This window comes from Macaca nemestrina, chromosome 19 (assembly GCF_043159975.1).
Source record: "Macaca nemestrina isolate mMacNem1 chromosome 19, mMacNem.hap1, whole genome shotgun sequence".
NCBI lineage: Eukaryota > Metazoa > Chordata > Mammalia > Primates > Cercopithecidae > Macaca > Macaca nemestrina.
Window position 1 is genome coordinate 54,959,332 of NC_092143.1, and position 21,515 is coordinate 54,980,846.

Sequence of the window (21,515 nt, forward strand, 5' to 3'; positions counted from 1 at the left end):
TAGAAGGTAATAGAATACAACCTTCAATCCTTTTTGAGGAAAACTATTAAGTCAGAATGCTATATAAAGTTAAACTATAAATTAAACATGAAGATTGACTAAAGACATTTTTTCAGAGGTGTGACACAAAAAAATTACTGCCTCTGTACTCCTACAGTAAGCTACTGCAGAGCATGTTCTAGTAAGATGAAAGGGTATAAACCAAAAAGAGGATAGGATGCTATCTAGGAAAAAAGGAATATAAGATAGAAAAGAAAGAAAATTTCCAGGATGATAGGTAAGGAAATTTCAGATGAAATCACTAGACAAAACACCTAGATAATAATAAAGTTCATACTAGAGCAGGATTTTATGGAAGTCTCCAGGAAGGATATCTTGTAAACTGTAATTGGCAAACACTGTATATATTTATTGTATGCAAAGTGATGTTTTGATATACTGTATGTATTCATTGCAAAATGATTAAATTGAGTTGGTTAACACATCTATCATCTTACATATTTATATATTTTTGTGGTGAGAACATTTAATATCTACTCTCTTAGCAATATTTAACTATATGATACGTTATTATAGCCATAGTCACCATGTTATACAACAGACCTCCAGAACATATTCATCCTTACTGAAACTTTGCAGTCTTTGAGCAGTATCTTCCTATTCCACCCCCTGCCCCTGCCTCCAACCCCCCAGGCCCTGGCGACCACTGATTCAACCTTTTTAGATTCTACATATAAGAGAGATCACAAAGTATTTGTCTTTTTGTGCTGAATAAGGCATTTTTAAACTCCAGAGAAAATAATTATACAAAATTAAATTTAATAATAATACATAGTTCAGCTGTGCATACAATATTTACAGTCTTATAGGTATTTTGATATAGATATATTGAGAGGACAGAGGGAAGGAAATAGCACATGTAGGGGTATGTTATATATGTAGACAGAAATATGGAGAGAGGGAGGAGATGGAAAACGGGAGAAAGAAAGGTAAAGCGAGGGAAGATAAAACGGAGAAAAGGAGGGAGCAGATAGTTATCAGTGAGAGCTAAATCATCAACTTCCATAGCAGAAAGTCAATACTAATAACTACATAAGTCTGTTATTCAGAAATATGGATAAAAATACTAGAAGGAACAGATAAAAGAGGAAACATCTACAACAGTCAAAACTGCTTGTTGGAAGAAGAACGTCAGCAAGATGGCAGAATAGGACTTTCAAGGACTTGTCCCTGCCCCTCCCATCTCCCCCATCAGAAACATCAATTTGAATAACCATCCACCTACAAAAATACTTTTATAAGAGCTATATAAACCAGATGAGAGATTATAGCACCAGGTTGTAGCACAAAAATAAGAAGGAATGTATTGAAGAGGGTAGGAAGAACAGACTTACATTACTGGCAGTACCCTTTCCCCAAACTCTGGCAACACAGCAGACAGAGATACCCTGTATTTGGGCAGGGAAGAGAGGGAAGTGAGAACCAGACTTTGCCTCAGACGCTAACATCAGGCCCACCTCAGTAAAAGCTAGAGTTGGCAGCCCCTCCTGGTCCCAGACTCTAGGCCAATACTACATAATGAGCATTCAGACCTGCCTCAGCACCAGGTGGGATCCTGCTATTCCAAATTCCAGCCCTGCCTCAGATTCCAGACCAGCCCAGAGCCAGGTCAGTCCACAAAACCCAAGTTTACCCCCGCCCCAGTCTAGATTGGCATCCCTGACCTCCGGTACCAGGCCTGCCCCATGCTACGTCAGTCTTTATGGTCCCACCCTGAGGCAGACCCAGGCCTGACACCACAGAACCCAGTGCTGGGCTGGCTCCACAGACCCAGGATCCAGGACCCAGTTTCAAGGCCTACCCTTTAGCTCCAGCATCCAGATTGGTTGTTGCGGACCTAGCCTCTAGGCCAGCAATCACACAAAACAATTTGGCAACGTGAATCAAGGATTGTAAAAAGATTCATATATACTTTGTACTAGTAATTCCACTTACAGGAATCTATAACAAGGAAATAGGTAGAGATAAAGTTAAAACATTTATTTAGAGAAATGTTCTTCAAGGCAAAATTTATAATAGCAAAACCCCGTATTATCCGATAACAGACTAATAGATATATATTGAGCAGAGTTGCCAAGCAATACATATTTGTCGAATGAATTAATGTTTTCACAGAGTATATGATAAGACCAGAAAATATGATACAGTGAAAAAAAGTAACATAAAATTCTGTATAAGCATAATCCTTAATACTCAACATAGACTATAATACCACACCAAAAAAAAAAAAAAAAGAAAAGAAAAGAAATAGAAAAGAGCTCAAAAGATTATCTCAAAGCTGTAGGATTATGAATGATTTTTATTTTGTTTTTCATACTTTTCTATATTTTTCAAAAATTTATAACAGGAATGTACTTATTCATACGGTCACAAAACTGTATTAATCAATATAGAGTTATAAATGCATACCAAACATATCCTAAATATTTATGCCCTTAATATTCTTGTTTTCACTAAGACTTCAGGTTTACCTTGGTCCAGAGTCACTGCCATTCATATCCAGTTTGAGTTCTTGGGGTTTAGTAAGCTCTTTTTCAGCAACCACTTCTCTCGACTTAAACAGAGCCTGAGCTCTTAACCTGTAAAAATTAATTTTAAAAATTTCTAATCTTGTGAAGCCTGATAACCTGAATGATAAACTCTGGAAAACCATGCTCTTTCAGCTAGATCCCCAGAAATTATTTTCCAATTAAAACTCAGTCAAAAATAAATGAGTTAAAAATAAATGAGTAATTCTTAAATATACATAAACAAACACAAAATGATTTCATAGTAACTTAAATTTTCTTTATAGAAAAGGTAGGGAAGATTAAGTTGGTTAGAATATCATTTAAAAATTCAAAATTATAGACACTTCAATAGGAGTACTTTAAATATCTGCTGTAGAAAGTTAATTCTTCCCTCTATTCATTGTAAGCAAGTGTATTGCAATCACCAGTGTCTCAACGTGAATTCTAGTAACTCTAACACTGACCCTGACCAACATTTATAGGGGAAGCATCCACTTCTCATACTGCCATTTCAAAGAATTAAGGGCACAGCTCACTAACCAACATATTTTCCCTGAGTCAAAGATGAATTCTTCCAAAAGAATTGGAAGACACTTTATCCATCAATGCTTACTTAGCCCTACATTGACATGTACTGAGGAGGGAAAGCCATTGAAAAACTCAGGAAAAAGGTCTTCTGCCGGGAGTTTGAGTGTCAGTCACTGGTATCAAATATGTGACACTTATTTTCTTGTCTTTTAAGAAATGTTCTCTGGTTATCTGTAAAAGTATATTCTTTAACTATGAAATCAAACTCTGAAGTGTAAAAACATTATTAAAACAATATTGTCATTTTCATCATTGTCAAAAGACATTCCTATAATTCCAACTAACTGGCTGGAATTAATGTACAAAGTACATGGATTAATTCCCTAAAGGAACTTACAGTTTAAGACTAATATTTGGTGGTGACACATAGGTAGGAAAATGTAGATGCAAAACGCCCAAATCAGGGAATTATGAGAAAAGTGAAAAAACAGCAGCAATAATATCAGTCACAGTAGCTTCTACAGCAGTAGAGATGATCTTGATGACAGCAACTATGTTTAAGGAGTGCATTTTATATATACTATTGTACTGATCCTTACAACCACTCTATAACACAGTTACTTTTATCATTATCTATTTATAAATTACTAAAGTGATGGCTTAGCCAGGCACATAACTCTCTCAAGGTGACACATTTTTCACTGGTGAACACTGAATTTTATCATAGCTAGGTAGAGAGTACAAGTAATAAGGCATATTGTTAGAGTAGGAGACAAAGGTAAATATTTATAATTAGCCTTGATTTTTATTCATTATACATACACTACTTTGCTCCAAAAATGATTTAAGGTGGTTCTTGCCACAATCATGAATAATATTCTGGATAAATCTTCTCTGATCAATCTGGAAAGTGCTCACAAAGATAATACCCTTTCGAAAGCTGTTACTGACAATCATGTAGTAGCAAGGTGGCAGAACGAATCATTAATTACAATTTAAGTAAATGTCAATGTCATGCCAAATTTATTCTAAAATGACAAGCTTGTCCCAAGATTCTGAACTACTGTAACAATTCTGTGCTACTCATTTGGTATTCAATTGGATTGCCTTCCCAATATTTTTCTTGAACATTCTGAGCACTATAAACAACGGCTTGTGTACAGCAGATATTAATTCATGAGTTTAGTTGAAGTGAAATTCCCTGAGGCCAGGCGTGGTGGCTCATGCCTGTAAGTCCAGCACTTTGGGAGGCCGAGGTGGGTGGATCACCTGACAGGAGTTTGAGACCAGCCTGGCCAACATGGCGAAATCTCATTTCTACTAAAAATACAAAAATTAGCTGGGCGTGGTAGCAGGTGCCTGTAATCCCAGCCATTTGGGAGGCTGAGGCAGGAGAATCCCTTGAACCCGGGAGACAGAGGTTGCGGTGAGCCAAAATCACACCACCGCACTTCAGCCAGGGCTACAGAGTGAGACGCTGTATCAAAAAAAAAAAAAAAAAAAAAAAAAAAAAAAAATTCCTTGGGGCAGGTAAATGACAAGCTCAGTAAAGATATATAAAAGTTAAAATTTTATATATATATATATATATATATATATATATGAGATTGTGAGTAATATAGCGAGCCAAGATCAAGTCTTGCGTCTTTTAATATCCCTCACATGGAGTTTTGTGCAGAGTAGAGGGCTTAGTAAATATGTGCTCAGACAAGAAGAATGAAACTCAATTACAGAACACCATTACACATTAAACAATAAGGTGCTAATTTTGGACATATTCAATAACAAATTATTAGTTATGTGAAAAAGAAACCAGACCTAGAAATTTTAAATAGTGGGATTTTGACTGTGTTATAATGAAAAGTCAGGGTGTGGATAAATGGAAAAGTAGGACAGAGATATTTAAATCAGAGGAAAATGTAGAGCTTGAGAAAGAAACATGAATGATGTACTGAAAAGATCTCAAGGAAACAAATCTGCCTTTTGGAAAAAAAACTTTATTTCTCAGGAAAAGTGGGACAAATGGGTAGAGAGGTAGTTCCAAATTATAAAAGGCTTCAAATTCTAGGTTGAATAAACATAACCTAATACAAAATTATCAGGGGTTTTTAAAATTCAGAAGTGGCACAATAAAAGCAATGTCTTAGGAGGATTCATTTGAAATATTCTTGTTATATGATACTAATGTGCAGAAGGTTGAATTTCAGATAACCCAAAAGTGATAAAATTACATAAACCTAAAAAGTAGGCCAGAGAGTAGGGCAACTTTCAGCCTAGAAATATAAATTGTGATACCGATTAATTAAATGCATAGATTTATGGTCCTAGTTCTGGGTTGCACCAGCTAACTATGATAAAACATGGTGGCAGTAAGCAGGAGAACTAGAGGTGAAAGCTGTTCAATTAAAAATGTCTTGGCGGGGTGCGGTGGCTCATGCCTGTAATCCCAGCACTTTGGGAGGCTGAGGTGGGCGGATCACTTGAGGTCAGGAGTTTGAGACCAGCCTGGTCAACATCGTGAAACCCTGTTTCTACCACAAATACAAAAATTAGCCTGGTGTGGTGGCGTGTGCCTGCAATCCCAGCTACTCGGGGAGGCTGAGGCAGGAGAATTGCTTGAACCCGGGAGGCAGAGGTTGCAGTGAGCCAAGATCGCACCACTGCACTCCAGCTTCAGTGACAGAACGAAACTCTGTCAATAAATAAATAAATAAATATCTTGAGTCTCGGTTTCTCTGGGCATCTCACTTGGATTTGGATTTTTTTTTTTTTTTTTAATTATCTTGATTGGAAATACCTTTGTTTTAGGATGAGAGCAACATAAGGATACATGAAATGGCAGACCTACGACTGGGATGAATAAAGGCACCAGAAACCAGCATGACTAGTTCTTTTTTTTTTTTGAGACAGAGTCTTGCTCTGTAACCCAGGCTGGAGTGAAGTGGCGTGATCTCAGCTCACTGCACTGCAACCTCTGCCTCCTGGGTTCAAGCAATTCTCCTGCCTCAGCCTCCCGAGTAGCTGGGATTACAGGTGCCTGCCACCACGCCCAGCTAAGTTTTATATTTTTAGTAGAGACGGAGTTTCACCATGTTAGCCAGGATGGTCTCGATCTCCTGATCTCGTGATCCACCCGCCTGGGCCTCCCAAAGTGCCAGGATTACAGGTGTGAGCCACTGTGCCCGGCCAAGCATGACTAGTTCTAAAGGTGGCCAGTGTTACAGCTGGGTACTGTCTGATAGTTTGGATATATTTCCTTCACAAAGGCTAACCAAGAAGACTGAAAATGACCCAAAGTAAATAAAGTAAAACATTGGGGCTCCTAAAGCCAGAAAGCAAATAACTCTTTCCAAGGATAATACCCATCTAACCAAAAGGTTGCATTGTAGTCAAATACCAACCACTTTCTTTTTTTTTTATTTTTTGAGACGGAGTCTCGCTCTGTCGCCCAGGCTGGAGTGCAGTGGCCGATCTCAGCTCACTGCAAGCTCCGCCTCCCGGGTTTACGCCATTCTCCTGCCTCAGCCTCCTGAGTAGCTGGGACTACAGGCGCCCGCCACCTCGCCCGGCTAGTTTTTTGTATTTTTTTTAGTAGAGACGAGGTTTCACCGTGTTAACCAGGATGGTCTCGATCTTCTGACCTCGTGATCCGCCCGTCTCGGCCTCCCAAAGTGCTGGGATTACAGGCTTGAGCCACCGCGCCTGGCCAGCCAACCACTTTCAAGTAAAGGAACTCAATACATGAGATGAGAACATGGTCAGCTTAAACTGACAATTAGCATAAAGAGATCCGGGTTCCAGAAAGATCTCAAGCTATTTTATGTGAGTAGTTTTCCAGATGGTATACGTTTTTATAATTTAAAAAAGTAACAAATTTCAAAGGTAATAACAGAAAACAGGCACTCTCTGCCTATCACCAAAGTATACTGTGAACCTTCCTGGTCATTTTGCTTTCTTAAGTACTTTTGTTCAATCCACAAAAATCTAATGTTTGAATAAAAAATAATAAAATATAACTTGATAAAATTTAATTCACACAGTTTCTGGATAAATGAAATTAGAAGAAAATTAGAAACCATTAGACTTATTGAACTGTTTTGTTTGTTTGTTTGTTTGTTTGTTTGTTTTTGAGACAGAGTCTTGCTCTGTCACCAAGGGTGGAGGTGCAGTTGGTGCAATCTCAGCTCACTGCAACCTCCACCTCCCGCATTCAAGCAATTCTCATGCCTAAGCCTTCTGAGTAGCTAGGATTACAGGCGCCCACCACCACACCTGGCTAATTTTTGTATTTTAGTACATACGGGGTTTCACCATGTTGGCTAAGCTGGTCTCAAACTCCTGACTTCAGGTGATCCACTCGCCTTGGCCTCCCAAAATGCTGGAATTACAGGCATGAGCCACCATGTCTGGCCTGAACTTTTACATATGTATTTGCTTTCCATTATTTAATAAAAATCTCTAGGGACTTACAGTTCTGAGACATGATGAAATAGCTGCACTTCTCTCTACCCCTGTACAACTAAAAATCTTAGACATTATACTTGAAACAAACATAAGGATACTGTAAAAGGTAAGAAACGGAGGCCAGAAAAACAACAACATGGTGAGTTTCCTGGGCTTGGTTTTTACCTTAGAAATCTTGCATGTGGGAGAAGCTGGCAACCTAGAAACTCTAAAGTCATAGAGGAAAAAATAGACTGCTCTCTCTGTCTAAAGGATCAGGAAAGGAGCAGTCTATATTGACAGAAAATTTTCAGACAATAACTGTCCTACTGCAGCCAAACATCATGGGAAAAACTGTGGTCTCACTTCCCTCATTCCCACCAGCAAAGGTCCAGTGGGAGGCTAGACTTCCATTTTCCAATGGTTCAATGAGACATCTTAAATCTTCACTGGGGTGGTGTTAGACAGCCAAGATCAGTATCTCACACCATAAACTGAAAATGTCCAGAATGCAATAAAAATCACTCATCATGCCACAAATGAAGATAATCTCAACTAGAATAAAAGGACAACCAGCAGAAACTAGTGTCAAGATGACATAAATGTTGGCATTATCTGATAAGAACAGGAAAGCATGCATCATAAAAATGCCTCAAAGGCACTTATGAATATGCTCTTTGAAAGGAAAAGAACAGAAAGTCTCTGAAAATAAAGAGAAAACATAAAGAAGAACTAAGTGGAAATTTTAGCTCTGGAAAAAAGATAACTGAAAAAGACAATAAGTAAAATTTAAAAACTCAATGGACTGGCTCAAAAACAGAATGAAGAGGACAAATGAAAGAACCAGAAATTTGAGAATAGAACAAGAGAAATTGCACAATCTGAACAACAAAGAGAAATAGACTAAATACACACAAAAAAGCCTAAACAGAATGTCAGAGACATGTGGAACATTTTAATAGTTGCCATTCTGCCTGGCATGAGATGGTATCTCACTGTGGTTTTGATTTGCATTTCTCTAATAACCAGTGATATTGAGTTTTTTTCCATATATTTGTTGGCCACATAAATGTCTTCTTTTGAGAAGTGTCTGTTCATATGCTTTGCCTACTTTTTGATGGAGTTGTTTTTTTCTTGTAAATTTGTTTAAGTTCCTTGTAAATTCTGGATATTAGACCTTTCTCAGATGGGTAGATTGCAAAAATTTTCTCCCGTTCTGTAGGTTACCTGTTCACTCTGATGACAGTTTCTTTTGCTGTGCAGAAGCTCTTTAGTTTAATTCAATCCCATGCGTCAATTTTGGCTTCTGTTGCAATTGCTTTCGGCATTTTCATCATGAAGTCTTTGCCCATGCCTATATCGCAAATGGTATTGCCTAGGTTTTCTTCTAGGGTTTTTATGGTGTTGGGTTTTACATTAAGTCTTTAATCCATCTTGAGCTAATTTTTGTCTAAGGTGTAAGGAAGGGGTCCAGTTTCAGTTTTCTGCATATGGCTAGCCAGAGATCATGTCCTTTACAGGAACATGGATGAAGCTGGAAGCCATCATCTTCAGCAAACTAACACAGGAACAGAAAATCAAATCCCACATGTTCTCACTCATAAGTGGGAGCTGAACAATGAGAACACATGGACACAGGGAGGAGAACAACACACACCAGAGCCCATTGGGGAGTCGGAGGCAAGGGGAAGGAACTTAGAGAATGGGTCAATAGGTGCAGCAAACCACCGTGGCACCCGTATACCTATGTAACAAACCTGTACACTCTGCACACATATCCTGGAACTTAAAGTAAGATTTTTAAAAAATGTGGAGCCATAACAAAAGACTGTAAATTTATGTCATTAGCTAGCCAGAGGAGGGCATGGGGTTCAAAAAGTATTAGAAAAAAAAATTAGAGAAAAATTCCTAAATTTGACAAAAGACACAAAACTATAAATCAAGAAGCTGATCAAAGTTTTTATAGGATAAAGAAATCCATGTGAAGACATATCACAGTGAAATTTCTTAAAACTAAAGACAAAAAAATCTTTAAAAAGCAAAAGAGAATTAATTATGTTTTATGTATAGAGAAAAATAATGCAAATGACTGTGGAAAACATCGGGGGCAGAAGAAAATGCCACATTATTCAAGTGCTGATAGAAAAGAAAAAAAGCAACCCTGTCAACTCAGAATCCTATATTCAGCAATGGTAATATCCTTTAGAAATGATGTAAAAATGAGAACATTTTCATATGAAGCAAAACTACTGCAGGCTTACCCTAAAGAACAGTTAAACAGAGCTCTAAAAACAAAACAACAAAACAAAAGATAAAAGAGGAAATCTTGGAACATCAGGAAGGAAGAACAATAGAAAAAAATAGAAATACAGATAAATATAATAGATTTTTTTCTCTTCACTTTTCTAAATTACTCTAACTTATTTTAAATTTGATGATTTAAGCAAAAATTATAATATTTTATGATGTGGTTCTTAATGAGAGACTCTGTTTAGGTTTAGTCTATTTCTGTTGTTCAGATTGTAAAATTTCTCTTGTTCTGTTCTCAATGAGAAACTCTTTAAGACAATTATAAATGGGGGAGGGTAAGGGAACTTAAAGGGAGATCAAATTTCTACATTTAATTTAAACTGATAAAATATGACACCAACAGACTTTGATAAGTTATGTGTGTATAACAGAATATTTAGAGCAACCAATAAAACAAATCTATTCAAAGAAATATACTCAAAAACACTACAGTGGTTTCTTGGTATCCTCAGGGAATTAGTCCCAGACCTTCTCCCATACCAAAATCCCATGGATTTGCTCACATGATGTGTATGTATATATAATCTTTGCACATCGTCTGGTATAATTTAAATCATCTCTACATTACTTATAATACTGGTAATACCTACTATAATGTCAATGCTATGTAAATATTTGCTATACTATATTTTTTATTTATACTAGTTTTATTGTTGCATTATTTATTGCCCCCAAATATTTTCAATCCACAGTTGGTTGACTCCAGGGATATGGAGGGCCAACTATATGGGAAATCATATACAATTTACATTAAAAGTAAGTGTCTGGGCCGGGTACGGTGCCTCATGCCTGTAATCCCAGCACTTTGGAAGGCTGAAGTAGGCAGACTGGTTGAGCCTAGCAGCTCAAGACCAGCTTGAGCAAAATGGTGAAACCCCATCTCTACAAAAAACACAAAAATTAGCTGGGCATGGCAGCACACGCCTGTAGTTCCAGCTACTCAGGAAACTGAGGCAGAAGGATCACCTGAGCCCAGGAGGTCAAGGCTGCAGCAGTGAGCTGTGATCATGCCACTGCACTCCAGCATGGGCAACAGAGTGAGAGCCTGTCAAACCAAAAAAAAAAAAAAAAAAAATCAAAAACAAAAAAGTAAATTTCTGAACATGACATACCAATTAAAAGAAACTGGCTGACTTAAATAAATGCTGTGTCTAAGAAACTGAATTCAAAATCACAACATATATATGGTGAAAGTAAAAGGATGGAAGAACACATACCTTGAAAATCTTAATAAAATGAAAGTAAGAATGGCTATATTAATATCGGGTAAAGGAGACTTTAGATAAAAAAAGATTACGAGGTAGGTGGATCACCTGAGGTTAGCAGTTAGAGACGAGCCTGGCCAACACGGTGAAACCCCATTTCTACTAAAAAATATATATATACATACATATAAACTAGCCAGACATGGTAGTGGGCACCTGTAATCCCAGCTATTCGGGAGGCTGAGGCAGGAGAATTGCTTGAACCCAGGAGACGGAGGTTGCAGTGAGCCAACACAGTGCCACTGCACTCCAGCCTCGGTGACAGAGTGAGACTCCGTCACAAAAAAAAAAAAAAAAAAAAATAGGGAACGAGAAAGACATTACATAGTGACAAGATGGTCGACCTGCCAAGAAGACATAGCAAATTAAATGCATAAGCAGCAAAGAACAGAGGTATAAATATATAAAACAAATACTAATAGAACTAATAGGAAAAATAGATAATAGATATATCATAATTGTACCTGGAGATTTCAAAACCCCTCTGTCAATAAGTGATAGAAGTAGGTAGAAAATCAGCAAGAATATAGAAGAATTCAACAATACTGTCAAATAATAGGATCTAATTTACAGAACACTCCACCCAACAGCAGAATATATATTCTTTTCAAACATCGTGGAACATATATCGAGACAGAACATGCCCTAGGGTCCTTAAACTTCAATGAGTCTGAAAGAATGAAAATTATACAGTGTGTTATGTGAGCACAGTGGTATCAAACTAAAAATCAGCAACAGAAAGGCCGGGCGCGGTGGCTCAAGCCTGTAATCCCAGCACTTTGGGAGGCCGAGGCGGGCGGATCACGAGGTCAGGAGATCGAGACCATCCTGGCTAACCCGGTGGAACCCCGTCTCTACTACAAAAAAATACAAAAAACTAGCCGGGCGAGGTGGCGGGCGCCTGTAGTCCCAGCTACTCCGGAGGCTGAGGCAGGAGAATGGCGGGAACCCGGGAGGCGGAGCTTGCAGTGAGCTGAGATCGGCCACTGCACTCCAGCCTGGGCGACAGAGCGAGACTCCGTCTCAAAAAAAAAAAAAAAAAAAAAAAAATCAGTAACAGAAATAAAACAGGAAAATCTTTAAGAACTTGGAAACTAAATATAGCACTTCTAAATAACCCATGGGTCAAATAGGAAGTTTCAAAAGATACCCCCCAAAAACACTGAATTGGATAAACATGAAAATGCAACATATCAAAATTTGTGGGACACAGCTGAATCAGTGCCAAGAAGGGAATTTAGAGCACTAAATGCTTCAGTAGAGAAGTGAAAAAGTCTCAAACCAATATGCTTTCATCTTAACAAATTAGGAAAAAAGAAGAGCAAAGTAAATTTAAAGCAAGCAGAAGGAAGAAAATAATAAAGAGCAGAAACCAATGAAATTGAAAACAGAAAAATAACAAAAACTAAATGAAACAAAAAGCCAGTTATTTGAAAGATAATTAAAATGAACAAACCTGTGGCAAGGTAGATTATCCAATAGATAATTTGAATAGCCTTGTAAGTATAAAGGAAATTAAACTTGGAATTTACAGTCTCAAAAAATAAATCTCCAGGTCCAGATGGTTTCACTGGAGAATTCTACTAAACATTTAAGGAAGAATTAACACCAATTCTACACAATCTTTTCCAGAAAGCAGAAGCAGAGTAAACATGTCCCAACTCATTTTATGAGGCCTGCATTACCTTGATACCGAAACAAGACAAGGACAAAGGGGGGGGGGGGGGGGGAAGGAAACCAACAGAACAATATGCCTCATCAAAACTAATGCAAATAGGCCAGACACAATGGCTCACGCTTGTAATCCCAGCTACTCAGGAGGCTGAGGCATGAGAATCCCTTGAACCCAGCAGGTAGAGGTTACAGTGGGCTAAGATCACGCCACTGCACTCCAGCCTGGGTGACAGAGCAAGACTCTGTCTCAAAAAAAAAAAAACCAAAACAAAACTGATGCAAATATTCTCAACAAATATTAGTAAATGGAATTCAGTAACATTTTTAAAATCATACATTATGACCGAGTGGGGTTTAATTTCAGGGATGCAAGGCTGGTTTAATATTTAAAAATCTATGTAATTCACCATATTAACAGGGCAAATAAGAAAAGCACATGATCATAAAAGATACTTGACAAAATTCATAAAAGGTATTTGACAAAATTCAACATCTATCTATGATAAAACTTTATATAATCCATAACAGAAAAAGTAGATAAATTGGACTTTATTAAAATTAAAAATTTTTGCTCTATGAAAGATCCTATTAAGCAATTGAAAAGGCAGAGTCAGGAGCAGTGGCTCAAACCTGTAATTCCAGCTCTTTAGAAGGCTGAGGCAGGAGAATTGTTTAAGTTCAAGACCAGTCTGGGCAACAGTGAGAACCTGTCTCTACCAAAAGAAAAAACAATTAAAGATAAACAAGAAAAGACAAGCCACAGACTGGGAGAAAATATTTGCTACTCACATATCTGACAAAGGACTTATATCTAGATATATGAAGAACTCTCCACACAGCAAAACACCCAAATGATCCAATTAGAATATGGGCAAAACTGAAGAGAGAATTTACTGAAGAAGATAGGAGGGCAAACAAGCACACACACAAAAAGATGTTCAACATCATTAGCCATTAGTGAAATGCAAATTAAGACTGCAATGAAATGTCACTATACACATATTAGAAGAGGTAAAATAAAAATGACAATACCAAATGTCAATAAGGATGTGGAGAAAAGAAACACTATATAATAACAAAATAGCAATTTAGCTTTTCAAGCACTGTTCTTAGGAAAAATTGTTAAGGGAAGAACAGCCCACATGTGGATAGGTTTATGAGAGTTTGTCATTCAACAGGTCATGCTTCATGGCCAGAAAGGGTTAAATTTAGAAGACTCCCATCACTTGTTATATTTTATATTATGGCAGGTAGACATAAATTTGGAATGATGACAGCTAATCTCACTGCTTTACAATCTAATTCCACACCCCGAAATCTCAAGTTTTTACTTAATGCCTAATATTGTCCACAATGATATCAAACAGCAAAGGATTCTGCATAATGGTAAGATCATTTTAAAATGTCTTTGGAACCCAGCAAAAATTACACCAGACTGCTCAGAAATAGATATTCTAAGCTATCAGTTTGGAAGACAAGGTAATCTTTGAAGTCTTTCAAAGAATAAAGGGGAATTTACTTAGTAGACATAACTGATATGCATCTTGAGCAAGCCAAGATCCAGAAGAACCTCTGGCTCTACACATCTGCTATAGTAATACAGCAATTTTACACTGTGTTCTCCAAACTACAGACACTGCTAAAAGAAGAGGCAGGACTCGGCCGGGCACGGTAGCTCACGCCTGTAATCCCAGCATTTTGGAAGTTCTAGGCAGGTAGGGTGGATCACAAGGTCAGGAGTTCAAGAACAGCCTGGCCAAGACGGTGAAACGCCGTCTCTACTAAAAATACAAAACTTAGCCAGATGTGGTGGCGGGCGCCTGTAATCCCAGCTACTCAGGAAGCTGAGGCAGAGAACTGCTTGAACTCGGGAGGCAGAGGCTGCAGTGAGCTGAGATTGTGCCACTGCACTCCAGCCTGGGCAATAGGGCAAGACTTCATCTCAAAATAAATAAATAAATAAATAAATAAATTAATAAATAAATAAATTAATTAATAAATAAATAAATAAGAAGAAAAGGCAGTACTCACCAATTGTAATCCAGTCGAGACTGGTGAAGCTGTTGCTGTTTTAGAAGAAGCTTTGTCTCCTGCTGGGCCAGCAGATGCTGAAGACGTTCCTTTTCAATTTCCAGCTCCATTTTCTGAAGCATCAGTTGCTGCTTTCTATCTTCTGAGATCTGCTTTTTCAAAGTTTCATTTGGTTGCAGCGCCCCTCCACCATGCAACAGAGACGCCCAAGAAAGCCCACAATAACTGCATGATTCTGGATGTGTCTTAGGATGTTGAGGGGCCGTGTTTGTAGAATGGCTCTCATGAACATGATCTGCAGCAAGTCTATGACCACAGCATTGAGTAGGAGTAGGCTTAAGGTGTGGACATTCCTTCATGTGCAATTCTTCTTGTGGCATTTTCTCTGTTGGGACTGCATCTACTGGTTTTCTCCCTGGAGATTCATAATTACATGTTGTGGTCTCTGATGGTATCTTACCTAGATCATCTTTGGGATGATGAAGGGTTACTGGTTTCAAAGAATTATTCCTAAATGCTATAAGGGATTCTGAAGCTGAATCCTGGATTGCAGACTTAGGTCTTTGCTTGGTTTGATAGTAGGTCTGCGGTCTGGCTACACTCAAGTAGGAACCATCCAGTTCCACAGATGAACACTGGAGAGTGCTTTTTCTACTGGATACCTAGAAAGAACCACAAGATCACCTGTCAAATAAGAACACAATAAAACAAGTTCTTTCATTCAGTTTTTCAGAAATCAGTATATACGTTTACCAAGCCAAAGCTGTTGTTTTGTCTTAAATATTAAATTATAGCATTCACACAGTTAAACAGACTTGTGCCCCAAAGCTACATTCATTATCAAACAATCTACACTTCAGTAAATCCATATAAAGATAAGAAAAATAAGTTGCTGTTACATGTTGCTTAAGCAAGATCTTTGGTGATTTCAGGAGTTGCAAATAATGAGTTACATAAAATCAATTTTGAGAAGAGGTAAAAGCCTTAAACATTAACATCTTAAAATGTTTACTTTTGAATACTGAGCCAAGAAATCCATTCAGTCACCTTAAATATTCTTTGGCCATTACACAGCATGAGATTTGATGTAAAACATTTCACCTTATACTGAATAGAATGTGACTTACTGGTAGATCTTTGATGAGGTTTTATAAATATCTTTACAGAACACAGATAAAACCAACCACTTTCAACAAAATAGGATTCTAATCAAAAGCAGTTAAATACAAAAAATAGTTAATTTCATCTACAAACATAAGTGATTTTTCAATTAATCTATTCAAGTGATTAGTCTGATAGAATTTGGGCAGAAAGGAAGCAGTTGCAAATTATCTCTGACATGTCAATAGAGTCAGATTTTCCAACATTTTAGCTGTAAGTCTATTCTATTGGTGAGAACAAAACTTAATCTATATCAGTGATTCTCAAACTTTAATGTGTAGCAGAATAACCTGGAGAGTGTTTGTTAAACATGAAACTATAGCTTAATCCCCAGAGTTTCCAAGTCTTTCTGTCTGGAGCAGACTCAGAGAATTTGCTCATATTGCTGATCTGGGACCACACTTTGAAAACTGTTGGTCTGTATCATGGAACATCTCCATCTCCCTTACTGTTGAGCTTAGCCTGGGAAGGTTGGGTTGTTATACTTAGCTCATCTCTGAACATTGTTACTTAGTATGACTAAGCAGCTTTTCTTCACAGTGTATTTCAGAAACATGGTATATCAAGATTCCAGGTTGTCCAAACAGAAATATTATAGTTTAATGTAAATGTTGTGTGTGTTACAGATGAGCAACTTGCCCATGAAGGTGGACACTTGTAATTAACAAAATAATAATGAAAGATAATGATCAGACTCTTTCAAGGGTAGCCCTTTATAACATAAAAACTTCCCCTCAATTTAGATCTAGAGCACAGCAAAAAAGAGCCTCCAAGTCCAATTACTTAACTAGCAAGATGGGTTGTTTGAAAACGTGTTATTCCTACCAGCTGTTATTTCTTTTGAGCAGTCAGAGTATAACCTTTAACACAAATCTGAAAGGAACAAATCCACTTGTGGAGGGAGAGGCCTTGTTTTCCAATGAAGGGAGCTGGGCACATTCCTCAGCCCCGGGCTCAAAACTCCCTGAGCCTAGTACAAACACATCCCATCCTCCCATCCCACCACATACCACCATATATCTCTCAAACTCCCTGAGCCCAGTACAAACACCACCTGGAAAGTCTCCGATAAGGAGACAGCCGTTCAAGGTTACTGAAAGCGCGGGAGCCAAAAGAATTTCTTTGTTCCCCTGCAACTTTCGGGCTATAAAAGGCAAACGCTCGCATTGTTCGGGGCCCTCTTGCCCTCTTGTATACTGTGGAATGGAGGGACCAAGTTCGAACTTGTAGTAAAGATCCTTGCCGCTTGGCTTTGACACTGGACTCTGGTGGTCTTCTTTGGGGAACAAACGGTCTGGGCATAACATCTGGGGGCTCGTCCGGGATTCCCCAAGCCCACCAGACCCCTGGTCAACGGATCTGCTAAGATCGATCTACTGATAGGTAAGCTGGCTCGTCTCCGTTTGTCTGTCTGTGTCTGTGTGTCTGTTCTAAATCTGAATCTGTGACTCGCGAGGTCTGAAACTGGAGCTGGCACAGTCCTGGCGGATGCGCTATAGGACGGCCAGCGGAGACCGGTGGGAGACGTCCCCTGGCTCTCTTCTGATTTAAATTGCGATCTGAGCTGCCGGAGCGCGTTCGCGATCCAGGCAGCAGCTGACTCTGAGCCCGACTGCCGGGGCGCGCTGGCGATCTGAGCTGCCGGAGCGCGTTCGCGATCCAGGCAGCAGCTGACTCTGACCCCGACTGCCGGGGCGCGCTGGCGATCTGAGTTGCCGGAGCGCGTTCGTGATCCAGGCAGCAGCTGACTCTGACCCCGACTGCCGGGGCGCGCTGGCGATCTGAGCTGCCGGAGTGCGTTCGCGATCCAGGCAGCAGCTGACTCTGACCCCGACTGTCGGGGCGCGCTCGCGATCTGAGTTGCCGGAGCGCGTTCGCCATCCGGGCAACAGCTGACTCTGACCCGGGCTTCCGGCGCGCACGTGCGATCTAAATTGCCCCGGTTTCCGGGCGCGCGCGTGCGGTCTGAATTGCCCCGGTTCCCGGGCGCGCGCGTGCGGTCTGAATTGCCCCGGTTCCCGGGCGCGCGTGCTTGTGGCTCCGGTCCCGGGCTCCCGGCTTCCGGGCGCGCGCGCTTCCGGCCCCTGTCCCCGGGCTCCCGGCTTCCGGCGCATGTTTGCCACCCCGGTCCCTGGGCTCCCAGCTTCCGGCGCGCGAGTGCCATCTGAATTGCCCCGGTTCCCGGGCGCGCGCGTTTGCGGCCCCGGTCCCCGGGCTCCCGGCTTCCGGCGCGCGCTTCCGGCTCCGGTCCCCGGGCTCCCGGCTTCCGGCGCGCGCTTCCGGCCCCGGTCCCCGGGCTCCTGCCTTCCGGCGCGCGCTTCCGGCCCCGGTCCCCGGGCTCCCAGCTTCCGGCACGCTTCCGGCCCCGGTCCCCAGGCTCCCAGCTTCCGGGCACGTGCGTTTGCGGCCCCGGTCCCCAGGTTCCCGGCTTCTGGCGCGCGTTCGCGATCTGAACTGCCCCGGTTCCCGGGCTGCGGAAGTGTGCCTGCGACTAGCTATCATTAATAAGTCAGATCAGATTTCCTTTATAGGGATTCTAACCCACATTCCTTTACAGGAAGAGACACAGAAAGTGAGAATGAGTGAGAGAGAGACCATAAGAGACGGGAGAAGGAGAAAGGGAGAAAGTGAGAAGGGAAATCGGAAAGAGAAAGGGGAGGAAACGGCAGACGTGGAGAGTCAGAGAGGGAAATCAGAAAGAGAAAGAGATTGAGTGTAAAGGAGAGAGGACACGGGATGACAGACCCGCCCCCCGGGCTGAGTCGCGGGAGGGAGCAGGCGGAGGGGAGGCGGCCGGCACTCACGAGCCCGCTAAAAGGAAAAGTAAGTTTGAAGGGCTGGCAGGGCAAATGCGAGGGCGCACTTCGCGGACTAGCCCCCCCCAGCCGCCTGACTCCACGGTGGCTTTACCCCTTCGGGAAATAGGACCCCCAGATAACACAGGAATCCCCAAGCTCCAGTACTGGCCATTTTCCACCAGTAATCTGTATAACTGGAAGACTCAAGAGTGCTCGGTTTTCAGACAACCCCAAAGATTTACTGGCTTTACTAGATAGTGTCATGTTCACCCACCAGCCCACTTGGGATGATTGTCAGCAGCTCCTCTGAATCTTGTTTACCACGGAAGAGCAAAAAAAAAAAAAAAAAAGAATACAGGTAGAAGCTAGAAAGCTGGTCCCGGGGGACAACAGTCAACCGACTGCCAACCCTGACCTCATAAACGCGACCTTTCCTCTGACCAGGCCGGCGTGGGACTACAACATGGCAGAAGGTAGGGGACGGCTACACCTTTATCGCCAGACTCTAATGGCAGGTCTCCGGGCAGCTGCTCGCAAGCCCACTAATTTGGCTAAAATATATTCTATTCTACAGAGAAAGACAGAGAGCCCAGCTACCTACTTAGAGAGATTAATGGAAGCTTTTAGACAGTACACCCCCATAGATCCAGAGGCTCCAGGAAGTCAGGCAGCCCCAGATATTAAAAGAAAACTCCAAAAATTAGAAGACTTGGAAGGAAAGCGGATTCAGGACCTCCTTCAGATAGCCCAGCGGGTTTATAATAACAGAGATACTCCAGAAGAAAGGCAATTTAAGGCCACTGAAAAAATGACCAAGGTCCTGGCAGCAGTAGTACAGAAAGAACATCTACAGCCAGAGTACACCCAACCTAGGCGGCCCCCCAGGCATGATAATCTGAGAAAAGACCAATGTGCCTACTGCAAGGAGGCTGGCCACTGGGTAAGAAACTGCCCCAAAAAGAAACAACGAGGACAGGAACCCCCTAGGTCTACACCCATACCAGTCACTCAAGATGAAGACTAGGGAAGACGGGGTTCGGATCCCCTCCCCGAACCTAGGGTAACTTTGCAAGTGGAGGGGTCCCCGGTCCAGTTCTTGGTCGATACGGGAGCACAGCACTCAGTCTTAGTTAAAACTAATGGAAAATTATCCTCCAAGTCCTCGTGGGTACAAGGGGCCACAGAAGTTAAAAAATACCCATGGACAACACAAAGAACAGTAAACCTCGGAGCCAAGAATGTAACCCATTCTTTCCTGGTCATCCCTGAGAGCCCCTGTCCCCTATTAGGGAGAGACCTGCTAACTAAAATGGGAGCACAGATCCATTTCCTCCCTGAGGGGCCCGTCGTGACCAACTCCCACAATCAACCCGTGTCCGTCCTGACTATAACCCTAGAAGATGAGTACCTGCTCCACCAAGAGCAAACGGCCCCTGACCAGGACATAGCAACCTGGCTCCAGCAATATCCAGAAGCTTGGGCGGAAACGGGGGGCTTAGGACTAACAAAACACCGTCCTGCCTTATTTGTTGAACTTAAACCTGGGGCAGACCCCATGCAGGTACGCCAATACCCGATGCCCCTAGAGGCCAAGAAAGGAATTGCCCCGCATATCCGCCGGCTCCTTGACCAAGGGGTCCTTTGCCCATGTCACTCGCCCTGGAATACTCCATTGTTGCCGGTACGAAAACCTAATAGTGGAGAATACAGACCTGTACAAGACTTAAGAGAAATCAATAAGAGGGTTGTGGACATACATCCAACTGTGCCTAACCCATATACCCTCCTGAGTACCCTAAACCCCAAACATCAATGGTACACTGTTTTAGATTTAAAAGATGCTTTCTTCAGTTTGCCTTTAGCCCCTCAGAGCCAAAAGCTCTTCGCCTGTGAGTGGAATGACCCTGATAAGGGCATAAGTGGCCAACTAACATGGACCAGACTGCCGCAAAGATTCAAAAACTCTCCTACCCTGTTTGATGAGGCCCTCCATGAAGACCTGGGATAACTTTCCTGCCCCCAACGACCTTAAACCCTGCCTCGCTGCTGCCCAACCCGGACCTGGACGCCCCACTCCATGACTGCACCGAGATACTAGCTCAGGTGCACGGAGTTCGAGAAGACCTGCAAGACCGCCCACTTCCTGACGCCGACCTCGTCTGGTTCACTGATGGGAGCAGCTTCATGCTTCAGGGCCAGAGGTACGCTGGAGCGGCAGTGACTTCAGAGACTGAGGTAATCTGGGCGGAAACCCTGCCCCCGGGGACATCGGCCCAGAAGGCCGAACTGATAGCGCTCACCCAAGCTCTTACCTTAGGGGCGGGGAAAAAGCTGAGGGTATATACAGACAGCTGATATGCTTTTGCAACGGCGCATATACATGGGGCCATTTACAGGGAGCGGGGGTTATTGACGGCTGAAGGAAAAGAGATAAAAAACAAGCAAGAAATCCTAGCCCTGCTAACAGCCCTATGGAGGCCAGAAAAGTTAGCCATTGTGCATTGCCCGGGGCATCAGAAACTAACTACTCCAACTGCTCAAGGCAACTTTCTGGTGGACCAAACTGCAAGAAAGGTGGCGAAGGCTCCCAGCCAACTCCTTGCACTCCGGCTCCCTGACCCGGGCCCCCGGGACTTGCCATATTTCCCTGATTATTCAGAACAAGATCTCCAGTGGATTGACAAGCTTCCCCTAAAACAGATCCAGAATGGGTGGTGGACTGATACTAATAACCA

At 41.5% G+C, this 21,515-nt stretch overlaps 1 protein-coding gene across 13 annotated transcripts in view; it reads right to left on the minus strand.

Moving 5' to 3' along the window:
* LOC105498950 (KIAA1328 ortholog) overlaps nt 1-21,515 on the minus strand; it is a 413,609-nt gene that overhangs the window by 153,984 nt on the left and 238,110 nt on the right. For 12 of the 13 annotated variants that reach the window (XM_071085776.1, XM_011771353.3, XM_071085774.1 and 9 more), the window contains 2 exons: nt 14,822-15,483; nt 2,532-2,639 (listed from right to left, as the gene is read on the minus strand). In XM_071085776.1, the coding sequence (XP_070941877.1) occupies nt 2,532-2,639; nt 14,822-15,483 (770 nt within the window). The remainder of the gene's footprint in view (nt 1-2,531; nt 2,640-14,821; nt 15,484-21,515) is intronic. The other variant, XM_071085777.1, reaches the window with a different exon arrangement.